The sequence below is a fragment of the Thamnophis sirtalis genome, unplaced genomic scaffold, assembly GCF_051295495.1.
Source record: "Thamnophis sirtalis isolate CommonGarterSnake01/CBP01778 unplaced genomic scaffold, rThaSir2_p1.2 scaffold_1, whole genome shotgun sequence".
NCBI lineage: Eukaryota > Metazoa > Chordata > Lepidosauria > Squamata > Natricidae > Thamnophis > Thamnophis sirtalis.
The window spans coordinates 153567448-153590104 of NW_028261381.1; the positions used below are offsets into that span (position 1 = coordinate 153567448).

Here is a 22657-nt window from a genome sequence, read left to right on the forward strand (position 1 = left end):
CGCCCCCAGATTCTGTCACTTCTTCTCCTACATCACCATACACATTATCTGTTTCTTGTAAATGTGTAATTTTTCTGTATGTCAGACAATCCCTTCTCAATCTTAGTTAGGCCTCCTTGGGGGGTGGGGGGCGGGGTGTCTTCCAAAATTTCTTCCAGAGTTATGCTGAATGTGACGGGTAGATTGTGAGGCATGTATTGACTACTGTAATAAACTTAGCTTGTTTGATTAATTAAATGCAACTTCCTTTTATTAAAAAAATGATTTTTATAAAAACATTTAAACAAGTTGGTAAAAACTAACACAAATTAATATGTAGTAAGCAGAGAAGGGAAAGGGAAAGAAAAATAAATAAATACAGCAAAAAGCATAAGGAAATAAATGAAATGGGAATGGGGGAATGGGAGTGGAGAAAGCAACTCAAAAAGAACCTTCTCCAGTTCTCTAGAAAATAAAGGCAGAGAAGGGAGGAAGTGCTTTGACTTGCAAATTCTATTACTGCAACCTTACATAAAGGTAGCAATAGAATTCATGGTTTTCGGTTCTTGTCTGGCCTGCCTAGAATGTAGCAAATAAGTGTCCTGCTCCTCATTAATTATTTTTCTGAAGTATTCACAATGCCTTTGGTGATTCTATCTAAAGAGGAAGTTTCCAAGAGACGATTAAGCTGTGAGAATATACACCAGTTCACTGTTTTCAAATAACAAGGGGAATTAACTAGGATTGTTGATTTTAATATGATTAAATCATCATCTGAACCTGGAATAGCTCAGTTAGAATAAAAGGATTATAGTTTAGCATGTTGTTTATAAACTGTGCAACTTCATTTTCTAATGTGGCATTTGCAGAAGCACAGACATGCCAAAATCTTTAATACTCAAATGGTCTAATAATCTGAAGAAGAGTTGCACGGGGGAAAAGTCTGCAGAATAGAGATATGGTATAATCCCAAGGAGCAGGTATAATTAATATTTGTTATCATACTAAAAGTCAAAGAGATGCACCTTCCAAGCACACCTGCTCAGATACAAATTAATATATTTGCTAGACCCCTCGGAAAGATACCGGGGCAAGTCAGAAGAGCAAAAAAGATTTTAATAAAGATATTGCTGGATTCAGTGGGAGTTTAGATATGTGTCCTGTTGTGATATGATTGGAGGCCTGGTTGAGTTTAGTAAGGAAGAAGCCACTAAATAAATGTCCTTTTAAGAAACAGAAGATGCTGTCATGTTTAGCTATAAATCAAATTACATAAACCACCACCCAAATGAACAAATGAAGCAGCTACCAATCATAAAATTAAACATGGTCTAAATTTTTCATTATGCTCAGGCTTCATACCCAACTGGCTGTTATTTAACAAAGCTTGTGTTTGCATTTTGTTTATCATGTAGCAAGTTTTTTAAGATACATAATTGGGACCTATGCGAAGAACCAAGGTGTCAAATTCGTTACACATAGAAGAGTCATACATTGACAAAAATAAAACAGGATAGGTAAAACTATAATTATATCTATCCTCATGTGCAACATACAAAACATTTTCCTATTATAAACTTAAGTATTTTCTAGTAATTCCTCCAAAATATCATAATGAAGGCAGAGTATGTATCTATCACTTCAAGTATGTCTATGGAGATTCTCAGTCATCCAAGTCATGGTTATCCTAAAGGTGCTTTTTTTCCATTACTGTAACGCGCTCTACATGGGGCTGCCCCTGAAGAGTGTTCGAAGACTACAGTGGGTCCAGAACGCAGCCGCGTGAGCGATATGGGGTGTATCTAGATACACCCATGTTACACCTATCCTCCGCGAGTTGCATTGGCTCCCCATTGGTCTCCGGACACGTTTCAAGGTGCTAGTCGTTACTTTTAAAGCCCTACATGGTTTAGGACCTGGCTACCTGAGAGACCGCCTCCTGCCACTTACCTCCCAACAACCAACAAGATCGCACAGGTTGGGCCTCCTCCGGGTGCCGTCAACCGGACAATGCCGGCTGGCGACTCCCCGGGGAAGGGCCTTCTCTGTTTCTGCGCCAGCCCTATGGAATGATCTACCTGCAGAGATCCGGACCCTTACCACTCTCCCGGCCTTCCGTAAAGCCGTCAAGACCTGGCTGTTCCGGCAGGCCTGGGGCTGTTGATTGATATCCAGCCCCGCTTAGATGGAATGGATGATGTGGCATTTTAATGTTGTATTTTCTAATTTTAAATTTTAAATGTTTCTTTGTCTTGTTGTGAGCCGCCCAGAGTCCCAATGGGAGTGGGCGGCATACAAATTTTATTAAATTCCAAATTCCAAAGAGGCAACGGGACTTTCTGGTTTTTCTTTGAAGATGTTTCACTTCTCATCCAAGAAGCTTCTTCAGCTCTGACAGGTGGGGAATGGAAGGATTTATACTTCTACTCAGGAGTATACTCCTTACTTCTTGGGTAAGGAGTATAAATCATTTATTCCCCACCATCCAGTCAGAGCTGAAGAAGCTTCTTGGATGGGAAGCAAAACATCTTCAAAGAAAAACCAGAAAGTCCCGATGCCTCTTGAAAAAAGCATCTTTGGGACACCTCAAATATGGTTGAGTGGTGCTATGTAGGTCATATAAGTTAATAGTGGTGAAATACCTTGAACTAATCATGGCTCAGCATCTTTGCTTACCTCTGCTATGAAATTTTGAAGAAGGAATAGATTCCCAATTCCCACCTCTTGCTTCAGGTGCAATCCAGTAGAAACTGTGGTCTTTGTCCATAATGACTGTGACTTCTCTCCATCTGTAGAGCAGCTTCCTCTAAACCAGATGTGTCAGGTGTGTTGTTGATGTAGTTGAGTTTTGCACCTGAAGACCCACCAAAGCTGGAGTGGTATCTTTTGGTATATCTAAGTGCTAATGTGTTGAAACAACTCATTGGATGTGAGAACGCTTAAAGATGTTATGCATCTTGTCTAGGTATACGGTGTAACAGAACAAATTTGCAAGGCCTTCTTCTCATAGCATGTTGAGAAAAGGACAACTTCTAACAGAAATTTCTCAGCATTAGCAATGTTTTTAAAGAGAAATCCAGTTAAATTGGCTGGCAGAGCCTTTGCATAGCCTTGTGTGGGTATCTTTCTTGAGTCCCTGAGCTCAATCACTCAAGCCATGATCATGTCATGCTTGGACTTCTGCAATGCATTCTACATAGTTACCCTTAAAAAGTATTAAGAAGAAATCCTGAATGTGGCAGCGTGCGAAGTTCTTGGGGCCCTTAGGATGGCCCATATTACAACACTGTTCCCTTGAGCTGCACTGATTGCCCATTTGTTTCTGGGTACAACTTAAGATGTTTGTTATCACCTTTAAAGCCTTCATGGCATGGACCCATACAATCTGAGGAACTGTCTCACCCCAATAGGATTGCCCCTCCCCCAACCCGTGCTGGCAGATGGGTATGCTGTGGACCCTGTCGGTCAAGAAATTTGGGTTGGCAGGGTCCAAGAGAAGAGCCTTTTCTACTGTGGTTCCTGCCCTTTGGAACATTGTGCCCCCTTGAGGTGAGATCCGCATCCTTCCTTCTCACCTTCTATAAGGGCCTGAAGACTTGGTTCTGCCAGTTGGCTTGGGGTTCCAACGGGGGTGCATTATGCTGGAGGGGACAGATTGATGGATTAAGATGCATTCTGTTCCTTTCCTCCCCAACTTTTAATTGTTAAGTTTTACAATTATGATTATTTATTGCTTCAAGGTTTTATTGGCTTTTAATGTTTACAAGCCAACCAGAGTTGTGTCTTGGTGAGAAGAGCAGCAAAGGAGAAAAAAACAAACAGGCACAAAGTTGTCTATAGGACAGTGTTTCTCAACCTTGGCAACTTGAAGATGTCCGGACTTCAACTCCCAGAATTCCCCAGCCAGCATTTGCTGGCTGGGGAATTCTGGGAGTTGAAGTCCGGACATCTTCAAGTTGTCAAGGTTGAGAAACACTGCTGTAGGATATGCTGGATTTTGATTCTGACTGTGTTCCTTGATTAAATCAGGGGAGGGTCTTCATCTTATATATTCAGTTTACATAATTTATGTGGGCAGATTTACTAAATAACGTTTACCACGACATCCGTACTTTCTAAAGGTGGTCTTTGCATCTCCCTTTTAGTGGCACAATAGCAATGCCTCTGATGTAACTGGAAAAGTGCAAATGTAAACATTATGGAATTGCTTAACTAAATATATCCAGAACCATGTTGTACAAGAACATACATGAAATATAGAAAGGGAGAGCAACTTGATATGAAAATGATTGTGCCTCTCCAATATTTTAATTTATCGAATTAATTATTAAGGCGGTTCTGACTATGGCAAGCTCTTTCATCAAGTTTGGAATAATTTGCTCCATTTTTATTTCCAGATAAATGATTCATCCACATATTTAAATGTGTAAATGAATCATTTGTATTTATGGCTATCTAAATCTGCGGAATATATAAATACATAAATATAGGGTGTCAGCATACCTAAGAGTCATTATTCTGATTCAATGAAAATATGGATTTGGAATCTGGAGTCTGAGTTTGCAGACAATTTTCATAACTGGGTTATTTAAAAAGTGTCTGTGGTCCATGTCCCCAGTACATTTACAATGCAATAGCAGAGTTGGAAGGGACCTTGGAGGTCTTCTAGTCCAACCCCCTGCCTAGGCAGGAAACCCTATACCGTTCCAGACAAATGGATATCCAACATCTTCTTAAAGACTTCCAGTGTTGGGGCATTCACAACTTCTGGAGGCAAGCTGTTCCACTGATTAATTATTCTAACTGTCAGGAAATTTCTCCTCAGTTCCAAGTTGCTTCTCTCCTTGAGAATGGGTTTCCACCCATTGCTTCTTGTTCTACCCTCAGGTGCCTTGGAAACGTGACCTGTCAAAACCGCGCTCGACTAAGCCGCGCCCGATTAAACCGCGTCGCTGATGTCATCAACAGGGCGACAACAGCCAGCGCGGAGAAAGAAGGGCGCTTTAAATAGCGCTTTGAAAGCAAGCCGATTCAACTTAAGGTAAGGGTTAGGTTTAGGGTTAGGTTAAGGGTTAGGGTTAGGTTAAGGGTTAGCGTTAGGTTTAGGGTTAGGTTAAGGGTTAGGATTAGGTTTAGGGTTAGGTTAAGGGTTAGGTTTAGGATTAGGGGGGTTAGGTTTAGGTGTTAATTTTAGGTTTAGGGTTTACAGCGTGCTTCTGTCCCCACGCTGTTGTCGCCCTGTTGATGACGTCAGCTATGCAGTTTAGTCAGACACGGTTTAGTCGAGCGTGGTTTTGTGGTGGAACCCCTTGGAAAATAGTCTGACTCCCTCTTCATTTGGTCTGCATTATGTGCAGATGAGTAAACCATAAACTAAATCATCATCAACTTAACGAAAACTGTAGCTACAACTGGATCAACTTGTACAGGGATGGGCTTCGAACATTTTAGCAACGAGTTCTCTGCCCGGTTGCTGGGTGGGCATGATCATGATGGGCATGGCCTAGTTGGCCTCCCGCACCATGGTGTGTGTGTGGGGGGGAATTTTTGTCCTCCCCAGGCTCCGGAGGTCCTCTGGAGACCGGAAATGGGCCCATTTTTTGCATTCCTGAACTTCCGGTAGGCCCGTTTTTTGGCCTCCTTGGGCTTCCACACGCACCCTGCACTTACCTGCATTTAAAACAGGCCACGTGGGGACTCCTGGGAGAGGTGGGAGGGGCCAGCCAGGAGTGGGATTTGGGGGTTCTCCAAACTGCACAGAATCTTAGCTAGTGTTTCTTCTGAACCCCTGCAAACCCCCAGCAGCTCAACAATATTACATGTATAAAAGAGTACAAAAAACCATCTTCATAAGCATCTAATTTTTTCAACTCACAGAGTCTGCTTGGGCCAACTAAGTGAAGGAGACTTGAGAGAATACAATGCGTTGTGTTTTTTTTAAAATGTGGCCTTTAACATGCCTCGCCAACCTGGTGAGGACCTCAAAATGCTGGAAGTTGTGGCCCAATGCAAGAAATCATGGCTTTATGAATTTTCAAAAACTGGATTCCTATGCTGTATTGTGCTAAATCCAGATCAGACCAGCCACATGTCCTCTTTTGTAAGTTGTTTGTCCTTACAAAGGATATGAACGGAAGATACATGAACCGGGCCTACTCTGAAGAACTATCCGTGCCTTCAAGGCAGCTTTTCTCAACCTCAGCCACTTCAAGATGTGCGGCCTTCAACTTCAAAATTCGCCTCAGCGGAAGTCCACACCAGTGGTGGGATTCAATTTTTTTTACTACCGGTTCTATGGGCATGGCAGGGGAAGGATACTGCAAAATCCCAATTTCCTCCTGATCAGCTGGGACTTGCGAAGCAGAGAATAGATGGAGACGGGGCCAGTCAGAGGTGGTATTTACCAGCTCTCTGAACTACTCAAAATTTCTGCTATCGGGTCTCCAGAACTGGTCAGAACCTGCTGAATACCCCCTCTGATGTCAGAATATCTTAAAGTTGCTGAGATTGAGAAACAAGGCAATGTGTGAATGGAGCCACACATGCCTGTGTGCCATTAGCTGCCCAAGAAACTGAAATAAGGTCCAGAAATGCCCTCGTAAACTCTTGTTTTATACAGAATGCTGGGGGTAGGTTGGTAAAGGAGGTCTTGAGCAAATATTTTTTTTAAATATTTACTCCGTCAATTCAATCCTGCTCTGCAACATTGCAGAATGCTGAATTAGTCATTGCTGAAATTAATTCACAGTTAAGATGGCCTGTTTTTCTCTCCTTTCAGAGGAAAAAGAGTTCTCCTTGATCCAAACACACCAAATAAAGAGGCAACACTCCCCAATGTTACAAAATCTTGTATTAATCATCTCCCTTCACTTTCAATATAACGTTGATATGAAACATAGGCATGATTCCTAGTTACATGGAAGGAGAACGAGTAATAAATATATATTGTAGCAAGTTGAAATCACAAGGGTGTTTCACCAGTAATAACAACAAATTGAAAACTGTACACTTGCAAAGAAATTACAGCATTCCCCAAACATTAGACTTTTTCCCTGCCCCTCCTTCTTCTTCTGATTAATCAGGAAGCTGATACATGTAAACAAACATGCTATTTCCATATATGACAAATTTCTTTTAAAAATATGCATTGCTTGGCAACATTAACTAGGCAAAAATATTTCTTTGTGCACTAACTTTATGCAGGGGAAATACACGCTTCCCCCTAACCAAAATAAAATAAAATAAAACAGAAAGAAAGAGATCAAGACTAAAATGCATGCATGTACAATAGAAGGCTCTTTTTTTCATTTTTGCCGATAGCAGGCATGCAACAAAATGGAAATCCAAGCTGTTTCATTTGCTTACAGTAGGCATAAATACATAAGGGTTATATATTAATAAGGGAGGAAGTATTCTGTTTTATTTTTAAACATTTATTAACATTCCTGTTTTCTTGCAATTCCTCCCAGAGGAATACACATTCACCTTTTAAGTAAAGATTAAAGGAATACAAAAAATAAAACTCACTTTGCAAACTTTGATGACTTGTATAAAATCAACTTTAGTGTTATCATAGCTGTGTGCAAATTATACTTTCTACAAGATCTACTCTTTCTACTTTTTAGAATCAGGCACATCCAGAAAACCCTTGATGGGAGGGGCAGGAAGGGAACTGTATTCACTACATGCTACAAGAAAGGTGGACCTGCTACTCTTCTGAACATCTCTTTGTTTCTCTCCCCCATCTCGTTTCGTGAAAACAGAGGATGCAACACCCCTGAAACCAACACCTAATGAGACAGGATACGTGTCCTTAGGTCCCATTTTGTGTGTTCCCAAGTGAGATGAGGAAGGGGAAACAAGAACATTCAGAACTTCTAGTTTAGCTGGCTGAAACCCAGGAGAAGAAACCTGACCCTGGGTGGGCCCTGGGTTCTAGGGCTAAATCAGAGCATAATTCTGCAGCCACAGACAAGGAAACACCTACAAAGTTGTATGTCTCCCATCAAAACATTTCTTTGTTCAGGGAATAGAGCTGGTCAGCAAGAAACATTCTTCTGCCTGCTCCCAAGAAAAGACAAGGAAAATAGGGTTGAATCTTGGTTTCAAACTGGAAAAGGTTCCAGTTGCCCAAAAGGAGCAGCAAACGGCACAAAGAAAGATTTGCTTTTCTTTGATATTTTTATTTCTTCGCCTCATCTTAGACAAGAGGAAAAGGCACTGCCAAAGCTCAGTGTCTAGAGAGAATATAAAGAGGCTGCCTAATGGCAGGGGGGTTGTAATTTTCTTGAGTCTGAATACCCAAGCTTGTCCAGAGTAATTTGCAAGATTAAAAATCAGCGGGACAAAAGCAGCAGCTCAAGGTAAGCTCTACCCCTTTCTTACATGCTTGCAACTTCACAAGGCATCTCCCAAAGAAGTGGAGCTTCCATTGGGACAATGTTGCTTATATTACCCATCCCCTGGTGACAGACACTTGCAGATGCCTCTGAGTCTACCACACAAAATGAACACAGGGTCTTGTTATCTATGGATGGGACATTTGCCTTACTGAATGCTAACTCCTCCAATTAATCCTACTCTCTATAGGATTCCAGCACAAACATGATGGTCTCAATCAGCTGTTTGTTTATGGAGCTCTATGTGGACGCCCACAAATCTCTTCTTGTGTGAGGCTCCAAAGCCTTTGTGTGCTTTAAAGAGCCATTAGATTACATCAATGTTTCTCAACCATGGCAACTTGAAGATGTTTGGACTTCAACTCCCAGCATAGCTAACAGAGTTGAAGTCAGCACATCTTTAAGTTGCCAAGGTTGAGAAACACTAAATTAGAGATAACATTTGGAATTACATGCTACAAAACAGAAATACATTCCTTTTTAAACCAAGCTACTAGCCTCAATAAAGTGTGTTTATCCAAACAGCCAAAATTGAATGTTGATGACTGATCTTTAAATCTCATTAAATAATAATGAGTGACTAGATATTTTGGGTGCTGAGTTGGAAAGGCCTAAAATGTTATCCTGGCTAATTCACATGGGGCTTCAATAATTGGGAATTTAACAATGATCATGAGAATGAGTACATGCTGATTGTTGACAAAGCAACAATCAGCATATTATCAGGCTCTTTTCTAAATGTAATAATTAGCCGTAGGACAAGTACTAAGGCCTACAGCAGGAGTCCCCATATTTGGCAACTTTAAGATTTGTGGACTTCAACTCCCAGAATTCTCCAGACAGAATTCTCCAGCTAGAGAATTCTGGGAGTTGAAGTCCACAAGTCTTAAAGTTGCCAAGTTTGAAGACTTCTGGCCTACAGTATATTTCTCTGTTGTGAATCATAGCCAAGACCCTTCATAATGCTGAATTGCTTTGGGTTGCAGTACAGAAAGTTATCACAGTGCAGAGAGTAAGTAGGAAAATGCTTCACCCACTGCATTACCAGATTTTTCCTCGTCAACTAGTATCCTTCAAATAAATTTCAAAGCAGCATAAAAACTAGAATTCATCCCCTTACCCTCACACCCTAAATTATGTTACATAAATTTGTTTTTCCCCATTCAACAATGGTCATAAATCACTAGAAAGAGAAGCACCAATATAAATTTCATACATGATAACCGCATAGTAAAAGTTATCTCTGGCAGAGCAGGCAGAGGTATCCAGCTTACACACTCTTGTAATGAGAACAAGGAAAAAAATAGAACACACATTTCTATGTAATGAAATAGTTTGCATTTTCTGAAACTATCATATAATTGCTTATTATAAAACAGTTGCATTGAGCAATAAATGGTAAATACAAAAACGAAAGGCACTGCCACTTTTTAAAAAAATACTAAACATTTGACTTCCATGGCCTTCAGCATGCAACTATTTTTTTTTATAAATACATTTAATTTTATTTTGGATAGTTGAGGTTTGTTTTTTTTAATCTGTGTTTTCTACCTGCACTCAATACAGGATTTAAGAGGAAGGGATGATGGCTTCTATCATGTTTCTGAAGCCTCTGTTCATTACACAAGATACAAAAAACATGCTCGAACTAGCAATGTACCTACACACAGTGTTCATGGAAAATAAGCTCTCTTTTCCAAAGGGGGAAAATAGAAGAAAAAAATGTATATGGTCATTAACACCAGAATTTTACATGGGTACCAGCCACAGCAAGTTATAAGTCACATGTCTATCCAAAATAATATATTTTAATAATCAGATAACCTCTGTTTTCTATATTCAGCAAAGGAATAAATAAACACTTCAAATTTGTTACGTATTTTGACCAGATTTCCTTAACGTGGTGCTCTCCAGACACACATGGACTCAAGCAGGGTTGTCCAATCTTGGCAACTTGAAGATCTGTGGACTTCAATTCCTAGAATTCCACAGCAGCATGGCTGGCTAAGGAATTCTGGAAGTTGAACTGTACCAAGTCTTCAAGTTTTTAAGACTGAACAGCCCTGGACTAAAGCTTCCTTAATCTACAATAGCACCCTGATTTTGAGGAACAACTTATTTTTCTTACTTCTCCACCCACCCACCCACCCACCCACCCTAGCCCAGATTCCTGCATGAGTTCATAGTTTATAGACTTCCAAAATACTCAAGTCTACAGAACTGTCCCCTCAGTTTCTACATCCAAACTATTTTCTATACCATTCCACCTGTATTCCTGACGATTATCCTACCGCAACCAATCAGCTTATTTTACACAGCAGCCGCACCTAACCTGGTCTCTTCCAGATATGTTGTACTACAATTCCCAAAATTTCTCACTGCTATGGCCATATACCATACTAGTTGGGAATTTGCAATGGATCCACAGTTGGAAAAAGCTGATCTACAGCAATGAACAAGCATGTGAATCCATCAATTGGAAAAACAACCTCTGCCTAAAACTAGCCTAGCAGATTATGTCTTTTCTCAGGTGCCTTAAAAATCACTTTCTAAAATCTTTGCCTCTAACACTGCACTCCTTCTTCACTAAACATAAAACTATGTTTTCTTTCTTTGTTAACAGGCATTCTGGTAAACATGAAACAAAACAAAACAAAGTGTATTTTGGCACTTTTTGTTCAGAAATATCTGTTTTAATTCTTTAAAATACTACTATCTGAAACCCATTAGGATCTCTCTTCCATTTATAGCCTCGATTAAAAAAATAAAATAAAACAGTAACAGAGTTTGAAAAGCAGTCCTTTAGTTTCTTCCCTTTTCTAACCCAAAAGCAGCACAGCAGCAAATGTTTGGCACTATGTTAAGTTTGATTAGTGGAAAAAATGTCTACTATCAAAAATGGATTCCATGTTTGGGGGAGGGAAACCTCCCCCCCCCCCCGTAATTTGCACTACAGACTTACTGAAATAGGCCTGACTGCATCATATTTTAGGCATGTCCACTTTCATGCTGGCTGCACTCTGGGAAATTTGCCTCTGTATTGAAATTGAAATTAAAGAACCACGGAAAGCTCAGGATTTTCACACAACTGGGAAGGGGGAAGTATTCCTATTTAGCAGTAGTTTCAAAGCAATTTAAATCTGTAGCATAGGCTTCATCATGACAAATCTTCAGCCCCTTCACAAAACTACAATTCCTAATGCAAGAAGCCATGGTAATGCAACCAGTTTCAAACTGGATTATTATTCACTATATACAGTTCATTGCTTGGCTCTCTCTCTCTCTCTCTCTCTCTCTCTCTCTCTCTCTCTCTCTCTCTCTCTCTCTCTCTCTCTCTCTCTCTCTCTCTCTCTCTCTCTCTCTCTCTCTCTCTCTCTCACTTTCACACACACACTCACACACACACACACACACACACACACACACACACGAATTAAGGATGCATCTTTGAGTAAGAAGATGCACAGCTATTTTTCTTCCACAGGAGGGTCAGGAAGTTATACCAAAATGTAATTTTGTTATTCAATGGATTGAACAGTTACCATAGAGCTGAAGCATCAATTATTTCTGCATTGTTATGATCAGAAATGGTAAAGTGAAATACTAATTTCTAAGGGACATCTTATCACTTGCTATTATCTGGTAGGTGATGCACCGGTACATATTGCATTTTCATGTCTGCACATATATCTATTTAAAAGCAGTCTCTTCTTCTTGGCACATAATTAGTATAGAAGTGGAAAAACGTGGGTTAAAGCAGAGACCAGCATGAGGGTTCTCTGTTCGTGAGCATAACTCAAGTCCTCAGCATTTTGGCCTTGCTGGTAATTGGCAGATTTAAAGTGTTAAAGTGTAAGAGGCTTACGGCACCTCATTTTCCCCTTTAATTCTACCTAGGGTCAAATCAGCCTGTAGGGATGTTTGGAAGGGGCCTGGAAGCAATTGCAGCTGGTGCCCACTGTTATTCATCTTTGGATTACAACACCACTGTTATGAGGCTGCAATTATAATGCTGTTTTGCTAATTGTTTCTTAGTTGTTGTCTAGATCATACTTTGGAACAGGGGTAGAGTTAGGGGTGGAACAGATGTTGTAAATTTGCTTCCCTAACTTCTGAATTCCAAATGCTAGCAAACCAAACCAAGATCAAGAAGAAATCTCCATGGTGTATATGGTATATGCCTCTTCTTTTTCAGAGAAAAGACTGTTCTGTATAATGATACTAACTTTCATAAAGCTATTCTTGAGCATCCCAATGTTCTAGTGCCAAACCTCAATGAAGCATCTTTAAGTGTCATTCTCATTCTCTCTCTCTCTCTCTCTCTCTCTCTCTCTCTCTCTCTCTCTCTCTCTCTCTCTCTCTCTCTCTCTCTCTCTCTCTTGCAAAATCAAAGGAACAGGACTCTCTCTTCAACCTTTCTTCTTTCTGCTCTACAGCATTTCTTTGGCATCCTGCTCTGGCCCAGCTTGGAAAGTCAACAAAAATGTTATAAGTGCCTGAAATTCTCTAGAAACTTTTGACATTCTTTAAAAAGGCAAAACCTGCTATGACGCCAAAAAGAAAAAAAGAAATATACACACACACGCACGCGCGCACACACACACACACAGTTACCATGCAAAAGATCTATTATTAATGGCAAGATGAGAAGGAAAGTGGGAATCCCTGGCTCCTCCAAGATCAGAAGGATTTGACTTGATTCTAGCCAAAGCTGCTGGTATCCCTTCCTTCTGGGGGTGCCCTTATCCCAGCCACTGGATGTCTCAAGAGATTTTATCTGCACCACATACATACAATCTCATACAGGAATTTGGCAATTGGGACTGGGGCACTGGTAGTTTCCCAGAGCAGCAGGGATATTGGCCATCCATGCACGATGGCTCTCCAGGTCAAGTTTGGAAACTAGGCTGGCTTTACCCCATTGTTTCTCTGCAGAAGAAGGAAGGTGGAGTTTGAAGCACGTGCAACATGCTTTTTTCTATCCGCCTTCATATGTAAACAATGCTCAGGATTCAAAGCTAGTTTTTTTTTAATGTAACTGAGGCAAAACCAATTGGCCTTTTGAGTTTCCTTTCTATCCCACTCAATGAAACCATAGCTCCCATTGTGGTTTGAATGTCAGTGAAATACAGCTCATATTTACAGACAAACAATGTGCAATTCCCTTCTTCTTGACCATGCGTCAATAATATACTTAAAGGTCTCCTTCTTCATATAGAACACTTGCATCAAACACCCACCCCACTCACCCCCATTTCCACTGGAGACCTTCTGCCTATTCCCTTGCTATTAAGATGCCTGCCCTTAAGATACTTTTAAGACATGCACCGGGATGCCAGCCCTTAGGTGAAGTCCCCCAACTTGTTTTGCTTGCTCCAAGTTGTTTTTGTGTGTGCATGTGCTATCTCTGATGACACAATTGCTGTGTTGCTTCTGGCATAACCATTAAGATAAGCAGCCCTTCACAAAGGAAACAGAGATGGAGAAGAGAGAGAAGGCAGAGAGAAGAACAGAAGGAAACAGCAATGAAAGGATGCAATGTATCTCCAGGGATCCTTAGCATGACAAGGGACTCATCATGAAATCTACCACTGGTCCAGCAGCCAAATTTTCTCACGGCCAGCGTTGTCACTGCAGATTCTTCCATCTTCTAGATAGTTGAGGTTCTGTCAACACCATCTGTAAAGATTTGGACATTGTTAGATAACCCATTGCCCAAAAGGAACAGCAGGCGGCTTTCCAATTCAGCAGCAGGGAGGGTAGAGTAATGCAAAGGCCAACCGATCTCAACCTACCCTTCTTTGTGAAGAAAGGCATGGATGTTTCGAACCCTTCCCACCAAGTCCTTCCTCAGATACAATCTGGCAATGAGGATCATAGGTAAAAATACAGCCCACTGGGAAATATCTCCTACCCATCACAAGCAATGCTGGGAGAAACTGCAGTGTGAGGAGATGGATAAATTGTACTGCTATCCCAATATTACTTTGGTTTCTCTTGGAAAGACGTTGAACCAGGTGGTCAGGTTAAGTCAATCAAAGTAGATTTTCCAGAGTGCGAGGTTGGCAGTACCGCCTCCAGGATGCTGCTTAATAGTAACCACAAAAGCTAAATATTTGTATATGGCCAACCAAGCCCTTGCAAGAATATCTAATCTCATTAGATTTCAGTATTCCCACAGGAAAGCTTGCAAGATAAGATCACCCCCAAAAATGGCATTGTAACTTTAATGATAAAGAGACACATCTAACTTTATACAAAATCAAATAATGGCACATACTGCCTCAAAAGGCCAATCATTCCTGCGGTAGCTCTGGGATCATCTTGAAGACTGATTCCCAGAAAGGAAGCGAAGTAACAATCATTCTAATAAATTGGAGTCAGTGGGGACTTGAACAAGACAAATGGAGACAAGAGCAGAATCCCTTTCTATCCCAAATCCCTTCCTGTTCCAATTTGTTCAGCATTGCAATATTGTGTGAATGAGATACTATTATATGTGCCATTATGGGGACAATGCTTCAGCAAATCCAACAGATGGCGATCTATGACTAATAGCAAAAAGAACACCAAAGCGCATTCATTCATCCATCCACTCATCTGAAGCAACCCTGGTAACTCCATCAAAATCATTTGGTGGATTTGCCTTTAATAACAAGCTGTTGTTAACCTTCTGACATCAGCTTCTTTCCCTTCTTTCTCTTGGTAGCTCCTCAAGAAAAGAATAAAATACTTTTCATCAGGTCAAGCTGATCACTCATCTATTCTAATACCATCAGTGTCTTTTAGCTAGAACTGATAGACAACAAACCTGGGATTTTATCCAGGAAGGAGGTAATGATGTGGTTTCCTTCCTATGTGTTGGAGTGGATAAACAAAGGTTCCATGTATTTATTAAAGTTGTCTTTTCCCCCCAAAAAATCACTAGTTGCACTGTGTATTTTATTAGTGACCATTTTACACTTGGACAGTTGGTAGTTTTATAACGTTCACCTTAAAGAACCTTGTTGCTGTCTCTGTTTTAAGCTAAATGTGTTCATTCAACAGGAGGATTTTCTATTTGGTGGCTTTCAACTGCAGCAAAGACTGGTTCACACATTGTGCTAAATAATGATTTTCTTGACCATGATTTAACAGAATAAGCCGCAGCTGATATGGTTCTGATGCTCAAGGCATCCTTTATAACCTTCAGTGTCCAAAAGAAGCCACATTACTGTGTGTCCTCGTGATGAACCATGCTTCTATCTCTAAATACTTAGCAATGGAGCTGGGCTGGAAAAAGCTGGACAACCCCTAGATGACAGAGAAGTTAAAGTTTTCTGTGGCTCAGTGGCTAAGACGCTGAACTTGTTGATCAGAAAGGTCAGCAGTTCGGTTGTTCGAATCCCTAGCGTCACGTAACGGAGTGAGCTCCCGTTACTTGTCCCAGCTTCTGCCAACCTATCAGTTCGAAAGCATTTAAATTTGCAAGTAGAAAAATAGGCACCATCTTGGTGGGAAGGTAACAGTGTTCCGTGCGCCTTCAGCCTTTAATCATGCCGGCCACATGACCACGGAGAGGACAGCACTGCCTCTTCGGCTCTGAAACAGAGAGGAGGACCACCCCCTAGAGTTGGGAACGACTACCACATATGTGCGAGGGGAACCTTTACCTTTACAATAATAGTCTTTTGCAGCTTAGATCTGGGAGCCCTACATCACTTCAAAGAGGGCAAAAGAAATGGAAAGGAGCCACTGTCTATTTAAACTTCACCTCCTGCCTCCCCCTCCTTCTAACTCCCAAACCTACATAATTTTCTCCATTTAGCACAGGAACGAGACAGAGGAAATACTTTTGAAGTCTGCTGGTAAAGCTGCGGCTTGTAAGTTACATAAGCACATATGGAGAAGAGACACAGCGGGTTTTGTTAAGGATGGAGGCAGCCCGTCCATCCTTAGTCCCACAACTATATTTAATTCTTACCTACCCCAGTGCCAGCTATTACAGTTCTCCCTGTTAATGTGGTTAGTCAAACAAACGTTTGTGGGTCCAATATCTAAGTTTCATTTCTTCTACTGTTTATTCTAATAGAAAAAAATCCTATCTTGTTTAATGTTCTGTGGAAAAAAAATCAATTCAAAACTCCTTAATCCTTTTCCCTCTTTTTAGGATGTTATGGAAAGGACAATCCTTGCTTGATCTCTTCAGAATAAAAATAATGTATAGGGAGCAGAGTCTTGTTATGAAATGTCTCTGCAAGATGTCTTTTAAAAGCAAAAGAGGTCTTTTTTTTCCCCTTCCTTTTCTGCCTACCCAACTGAAGTTCTTTCAGAAGCCAGGAAAATCTCAGGACATTTGCACATACAGCGATGAAATAAATTTGCTGGTTTATTATTGTTGTTGTTATTATTATTGTTGTTCTTATTGTTGTTGTTGTTGTTATTATCATTATTATGTGGTTAATCTTTGGTAAGATTCACAGCCTTTGGGGCTGGTTGGCAGCTCAACAGCTCGAGTCCTAACCAAGGACCTAGGAACTGTTAAGGTAACGTCGGAGGATATAAGCTGTTCCAAGTAGGGTTGTTTTTGTAGAATCAGAATGTTCAAGTCTGATAAATTTAAAATTTCCAAATAGCGAGGTAGCCCTTTAGGTATTGCTCCAAGGGCTCCAATTACAATTGGGACAACACATGATTTCTTTTTCCACAGTCGCTCAACTTCAATTTGCAAGTCCCGGTATTTTGTGATTTTTTCTTGCTGTTTATCTTCAATTCGTGCATCTCCAGGTATTGCAATGTCAATGAACCATACTTTTTTCTTTTCAACTATTGTTATGTCAGGTGTGTTGTGGATCAAGTGCCTGTCAGTCTGAATTCTGAAGTCCCACAAGATCTTGACTTTCTCATTCTCTAAAACCTTCTCAACCTGATGGTCCCAGTGGTTTTTGCTGTACTCAAATCCAAACTTTTGGCACAATTTCCAGTAAATGATCTTAGCAACGTGGTCATGGCGTTGTAGGTAGTCAGTTTGTGAAATTTTGCTACGCCCACTGATCAAGTGATCGACTGTCTCATCTTTCTCTTTACAGAGGCAACATTTGCTGTTGGTGGTAACATGTTGAATTTTTGCCTTCATGCAGTTTGTGGCTAAGGCTTGTTCTTGAGCTGCCAAAATAAAGCCTTCTGTTTCTTTTTTCAGTGCTCCTGATCTTAACCAGTTCCAAGTTAGCTTTTGGTCAGCTTTGCCTTCAATACATTTCAAGTATTGGCTATGCATAGCTTTGTTTTTCCAATTTTCATCTCGCTTCTCAATTACTTCTTTCTTATATTCAGCTTTTGACTTAGTTGTCTTTAAAAGGCCTCCTTTATTTACTTCCTTAATCATTGGTTCTTCACTTTTCTGGATGTAATCATTCAAGCTGTGTTTTTCTCCTTCCACAGTCTGTTTTACTTGTAGGAATTCTCGACCACCCTCTGCTCTTGGTAGATATAATCGGTCAACGTCACTTTTAGGGTGCAAATCATGATTCATTGTCATAGGTTTCCTTGTTTTTCTGTCCAAATTGTCCAACTCCATCTGGGTCCAGTCAATTATTCCTGCAGAGTATTGAATCACAGGTATGGCCCAGGTATTATGGTTTTTATGATGTTTCCTCTACTCAATTTGGACTTTAATATCTTGCGAATTTGTTGAATGTACTTGGCTGAAGTTAATTCCTTGACTTTATTATGCATCAAGTCAGAGGCCTCTAAAATCCCCAAGTACTTGTAGCCTTCTTTTGGTTTTACTGCCTTTATCATTTCTTCATTCTCAAGTTCTATTCCATCATCTTCTGTGACCTTGCCTGCTTTGGTTGCCATTTGTCAATTCCAAACTGCATACCAATGTCTTAGCTAAATTCTTTTGTGCTTTCAATTAATAAATTCAGTTCAAACAGCTTCAAATCATCCACGTACACCAAGTGCGAGATTTTCAGTCCTTTCTTTGCAAGTTCATATCCATAGTTCATCTTCTTCAAAATGATTGTCAGTGGTAGAATTGAGAGTATAAAAGTAGGGGTGAAAGGGAATCGCTCTGGAAAATGCCTTGTTTAATTTCAACTTCACCCAGTACTTCTTCATTAGCTATAATTATTTATTAGCGAATTATTCATTAGCTATAATAATAATTATTATAATTATTATAATTATTCATTAGCTATGGTGATGATGATGATGATGTATTTATATCCTGCCTTTAATATTTTTACAAATAACTCAAGGCGGCAAACATATACAACACACCATCTTCTTCCTCTTTCCTGTGAGGTGGGTTGGGCTGAAAATGAATGACTTTGTATCGTGAGTATACAAACCATCAGCTTCATGTCCTTTCTGGTTACATATTAAAATTCTGATTCATCTTCTAGGACCGTGATGACGAACCCAAGGCACACGGAGCCATTTGTTAGGGCACGCGAGGCGTTGCGCTATCAGCTCTCTTCAGCCTTCTTTTTCAGCCATTCTTCGCCCTCTGGAGGCTTCAGGGAAGTCTCCTAAAGGCCTCCGGGTGTGTGTGTGCTGTTTTTGCCCTCCCCAGGCTCCTAGAAAGCACGACCCCTGCACTCCCCCCACATTTGGCACGCAATGGGAAAAAGGTTAGCCATCGCTGTTCTAGGGGTCTCCTCTTTGGACTTCCACTGCTTTTATTGATTTTAGCAACTGTTGCTTCTAATGAATGTTTTCAGGATTGTTTCTAGGATATGGTCCAAAATGGAAGACGGTGGCCAGGATGGTTTGATAAAAGCTCTGCCTATTTTATTTATGTGTGAAACATTTTTTTTAAAAAGGCAGAGTTTGAATGCACTACTTTTTAATTATTATTTTTTTACCATGCCCTGTGGAGTGTTTTTAATGTTTATTTTAACTCTACATGATTTTACTCTTCTTATAATCAAGGCTTGACCTGGATGCTTCCAGGCCCACTTGAGACATAGATAATGGTTAGGTGATAGATGAGGAATCAGATACCATATCATCTACTGTAGAAGAAAGTGGCAACACATTCTAGTTGTCTATGGAGATTCTCAGGCATCCAGGTCATGGTTGTCCCAAAAGTGCTTTTTGAAGAAGCAACTGGACTTTCTGTTTTTTCTTTGAAGACATTTCGCTAATCATCCAAGAAGCTTCTTCAGTTCTGACTGGATGATGGGGAATGAAAGGATTTCTACTCCTTACCCAGGGAGTAAGGATTTATACCCAGGAGTCTAAATCCTTCCATTCCCCATTATCCAGTCAGAGCTCAAGAAGCTTCTTGGATGAGAAGTAAAATGTCTTCAAAGAAAAACCAGAAAGTCCAGTTGCCTCTTGAAAAAGCACCTTTGGGACAAACACACTCTAGTATTTTTCCAGAAACACACATTCCCAACTAGGACAAAGCCAACATTAGACTGGCAGGTGATCCCCTGGGTTGGAAGCAACCTGATGAGCTATTGGGGAAGATCAGAGAACAAGTACAAATAGCACTAATGCTTCTAATGGGGTTGGCTTAAAACTGAATTACACTTTTTTTGGAGTATAAAACACATCTTTTTCCCTCAAAAAAGAGGGTGAAAATCTGGGTGCGTCTTATACACCAATTAAAGCCTTTTTGGCCTCCCGACCCCCCCCCCTTTTGAAAAAATGGCCATGCATAGCCTTTAGGAGGCTTCCAGAGTGCTTCTGGAGTTGGGGAGGGCAAAAATGAGCAAAAAAGGCTTGTTTTTTTCTTGTTTTTGCACCCACAGCCCCCAGGAGCATTCCACAAGCCTCCTAAAGGCTATGCATGCCCTTTTTTGGACAAAAAACAGACCCATTTTTGGGAGGTCTGCAGAGTGCAAAAACGTTTTTTAAATTTGCCTCTTCAAAATCTTGGTGCCTCTTATACTCCAAAAAATATGGTAATGTCCAGCTGCTGATGTGCCTCACGGAGAAGGAAAGTCTGAAACTGCAAAGATTACCAAGCCAAAGGCAAAAATAAGAGATTGCATATATGCAGCTTTCAAATATTAAATCCCTATTACCCAAGTAGCAGGCGTCTGAGCCTTGGGGATCACGGTATCAGAAAGGCTTGATGCAATTTTAATCTCAGCATAAAAGAGAGAAGAAAAAAATAATAATAGCTTTTACCTCCTAGGGCATGTTCAGTCATACTCAGGCACAAGGACTCCAGCCTATTATTGATATCAGGTTCTGTCACTGGGACCTGGAACTCTGCAAAGATAACAAGAGGACTAAATATAGGAGATGAGAATTGCCACTATTATTTGAAAGGTTTTTCCTCTAGCTAAACAGAACTTTAGGGTATAGCTATTGCAAGGTGTGATTTTTTTAAAGAAAAAAATTTAGGACTTCCTTACTTTAGACTCAACAACAGTTCTCTCAATTCTTCTAGATAATTTTGAAGCCATCTGAAGATGGTATAATCCCACCAGCAAGCGACAATTAATTCTAGCCAAGAAGATGTATTACAATAAGACTTCAATTCCTTGCAATACCTATGTCTACCGAAGATGCTAATTAAGACAGAAGACAACAACATGCTATGGAGAAGGATGCACAATTGGGCCAGAAATAGATGGATGAATAAAACATACACTTTCAACTTTTATTTAAATAAAGTTAGGAGCAAATTGTGCTTTTGTTCACAGAGTTCACAGAGACTGAGCCAATTTGATGCCATCTCTAACTTTCCTCTTCTTCACAATACTTGGCATCTTATGATGAGATCTTTCTCCAGAATTCACCATCCCTGTTACAAAAATCTAGAAGCTAATTGCTCCATATTCCTAACACTTTCAGCATATTTCTAGGACATGGTAAGTCATAATGAGGTTTATTTCATTCTGACTTCATTCTGTGTAACCATTATGAATTCTAAATGATTCCACAAGTTGTTTATTTATTTGTGATTTGTTAGCATCCTGCATATCTGCAAGTCACTATTTCAACTTAGCATGATCTATGAACTCTGTTAAGTGGGGCTTAATAAACTATGGTTAAACAAGTCATGGTTTAACACGATATTCCTTGTAAATATCCCTGCTTATTTCAATGGAATCAATTAAAGAGGGTAGAGCCCAGTCACAATTTTGGGGAATCAAAATTATTTTCCCTGAAACTAATTCTTGAAGCGGATTTATTGCCTGATAGGGTTTGTCTCTTCCATTAGCATTTGTGTGTGTGAATAGTTCTATAAGAAAATAATGAATGTATTCCATCTCACCTAGAGGTGATTCTAGGTGGATTACAACCAAATAAACTGATAAAACATTAAACACGAGAAAATAAAATAATAAATATTAATAACTAATGCTGTGCCAGAATCTGTACGTGTAGTCCTTGATTTACAATCATTTGTTTAGTGACTGCTTGAAGTTACAATAGCACTGAAAAAAGTGACTTATGACCATTTTCACACTTTACAGCAGCCCATGGTCATAGGATAAAAATTTAGACGCAATTGGCATGCATTTATGACGGCTGCAGAGTCCCAGGGTCATGTAATCCACCTTGTGTGATCTTCTGACAAGCAAAGTTAATGGGGAATCCAGATTCAATTAACAACTGTGTTACTTAACAATTGCAGTGATTCACTTAACAACTGTGGCAAGAAAGGTTGCAAAATGAAACAAAACTCACTTAACAACTGCCTCGCTTAGCAATGTAAATTTTGGGCTCAATTGTGGTCATAAGTCCAGGACTTATGTACTCTATGGTAATTGCTTAGGTTTCTTTTCCCATGAATTAGGCTTCTGTTTTTCTATCTTATTTTCAAGGTGCTTGAGAATTTCTTTTGAATTTCTCCAGATAGTGTTTTGCTGAGTTTTGGAAGAGGCAGTAATGTTATTGCGGGCTTTATTTTCTATTATTCCTCTTGCTACCATTTTAAGGTCTCCCTCACTGCCCAGATTTCCCAGTCTTAAAAAGACACGTGGAAGGTGTTCCCTCATGAAATTTTCCTAGAGGGTTTTTAAAAGAAAAGAAAAATGGGAAGCCAGTGGGAGGGCTCCTATTAGTTGACTTTCTCATAACCAAGTTCAAGAACACCCTAATTCACGCCGAAAATGTCATCAAAATGTGCAATTTCTCTGTAATAAATCCAATGAAATTTTGTTTCATCAAAGTAAATAGGAGCTGGTACCAAAAAAAACCCTCAAGATAATTTTCCTGCACTATGCTAAAAATAACTGCTATTCAAATCATGACAGATGATTATTAGTGTTCTGACCTAGGCTTCCTGATATAGTAAAAAGCACAAGCTTAGTCCCAAAAAACCCTCT

General features: G+C 40.0%; 1 protein-coding gene across 2 annotated transcripts in view; it reads right to left on the reverse strand.

The window, feature by feature from the left end:
• Positions 1-12757: 12757 nt before the first annotated feature.
• SAMD4A (sterile alpha motif domain containing 4A) overlaps positions 12758-22657 on the reverse strand; it is a 149735-nt gene continuing 139835 nt past the window's right edge. For both annotated transcript variants that reach the window (XM_087728307.1, XM_087728301.1), the window contains 2 exons: positions 20505-20588; positions 12758-14057 (listed from right to left, as the gene is read on the reverse strand). In XM_087728307.1, coding sequence (XP_087584433.1) covers positions 14029-14057; positions 20505-20588 — 113 coding nt within the window. In that variant the 3' untranslated portion in view covers positions 12758-14028. The remainder of the gene's footprint in view (positions 14058-20504; positions 20589-22657) is intronic.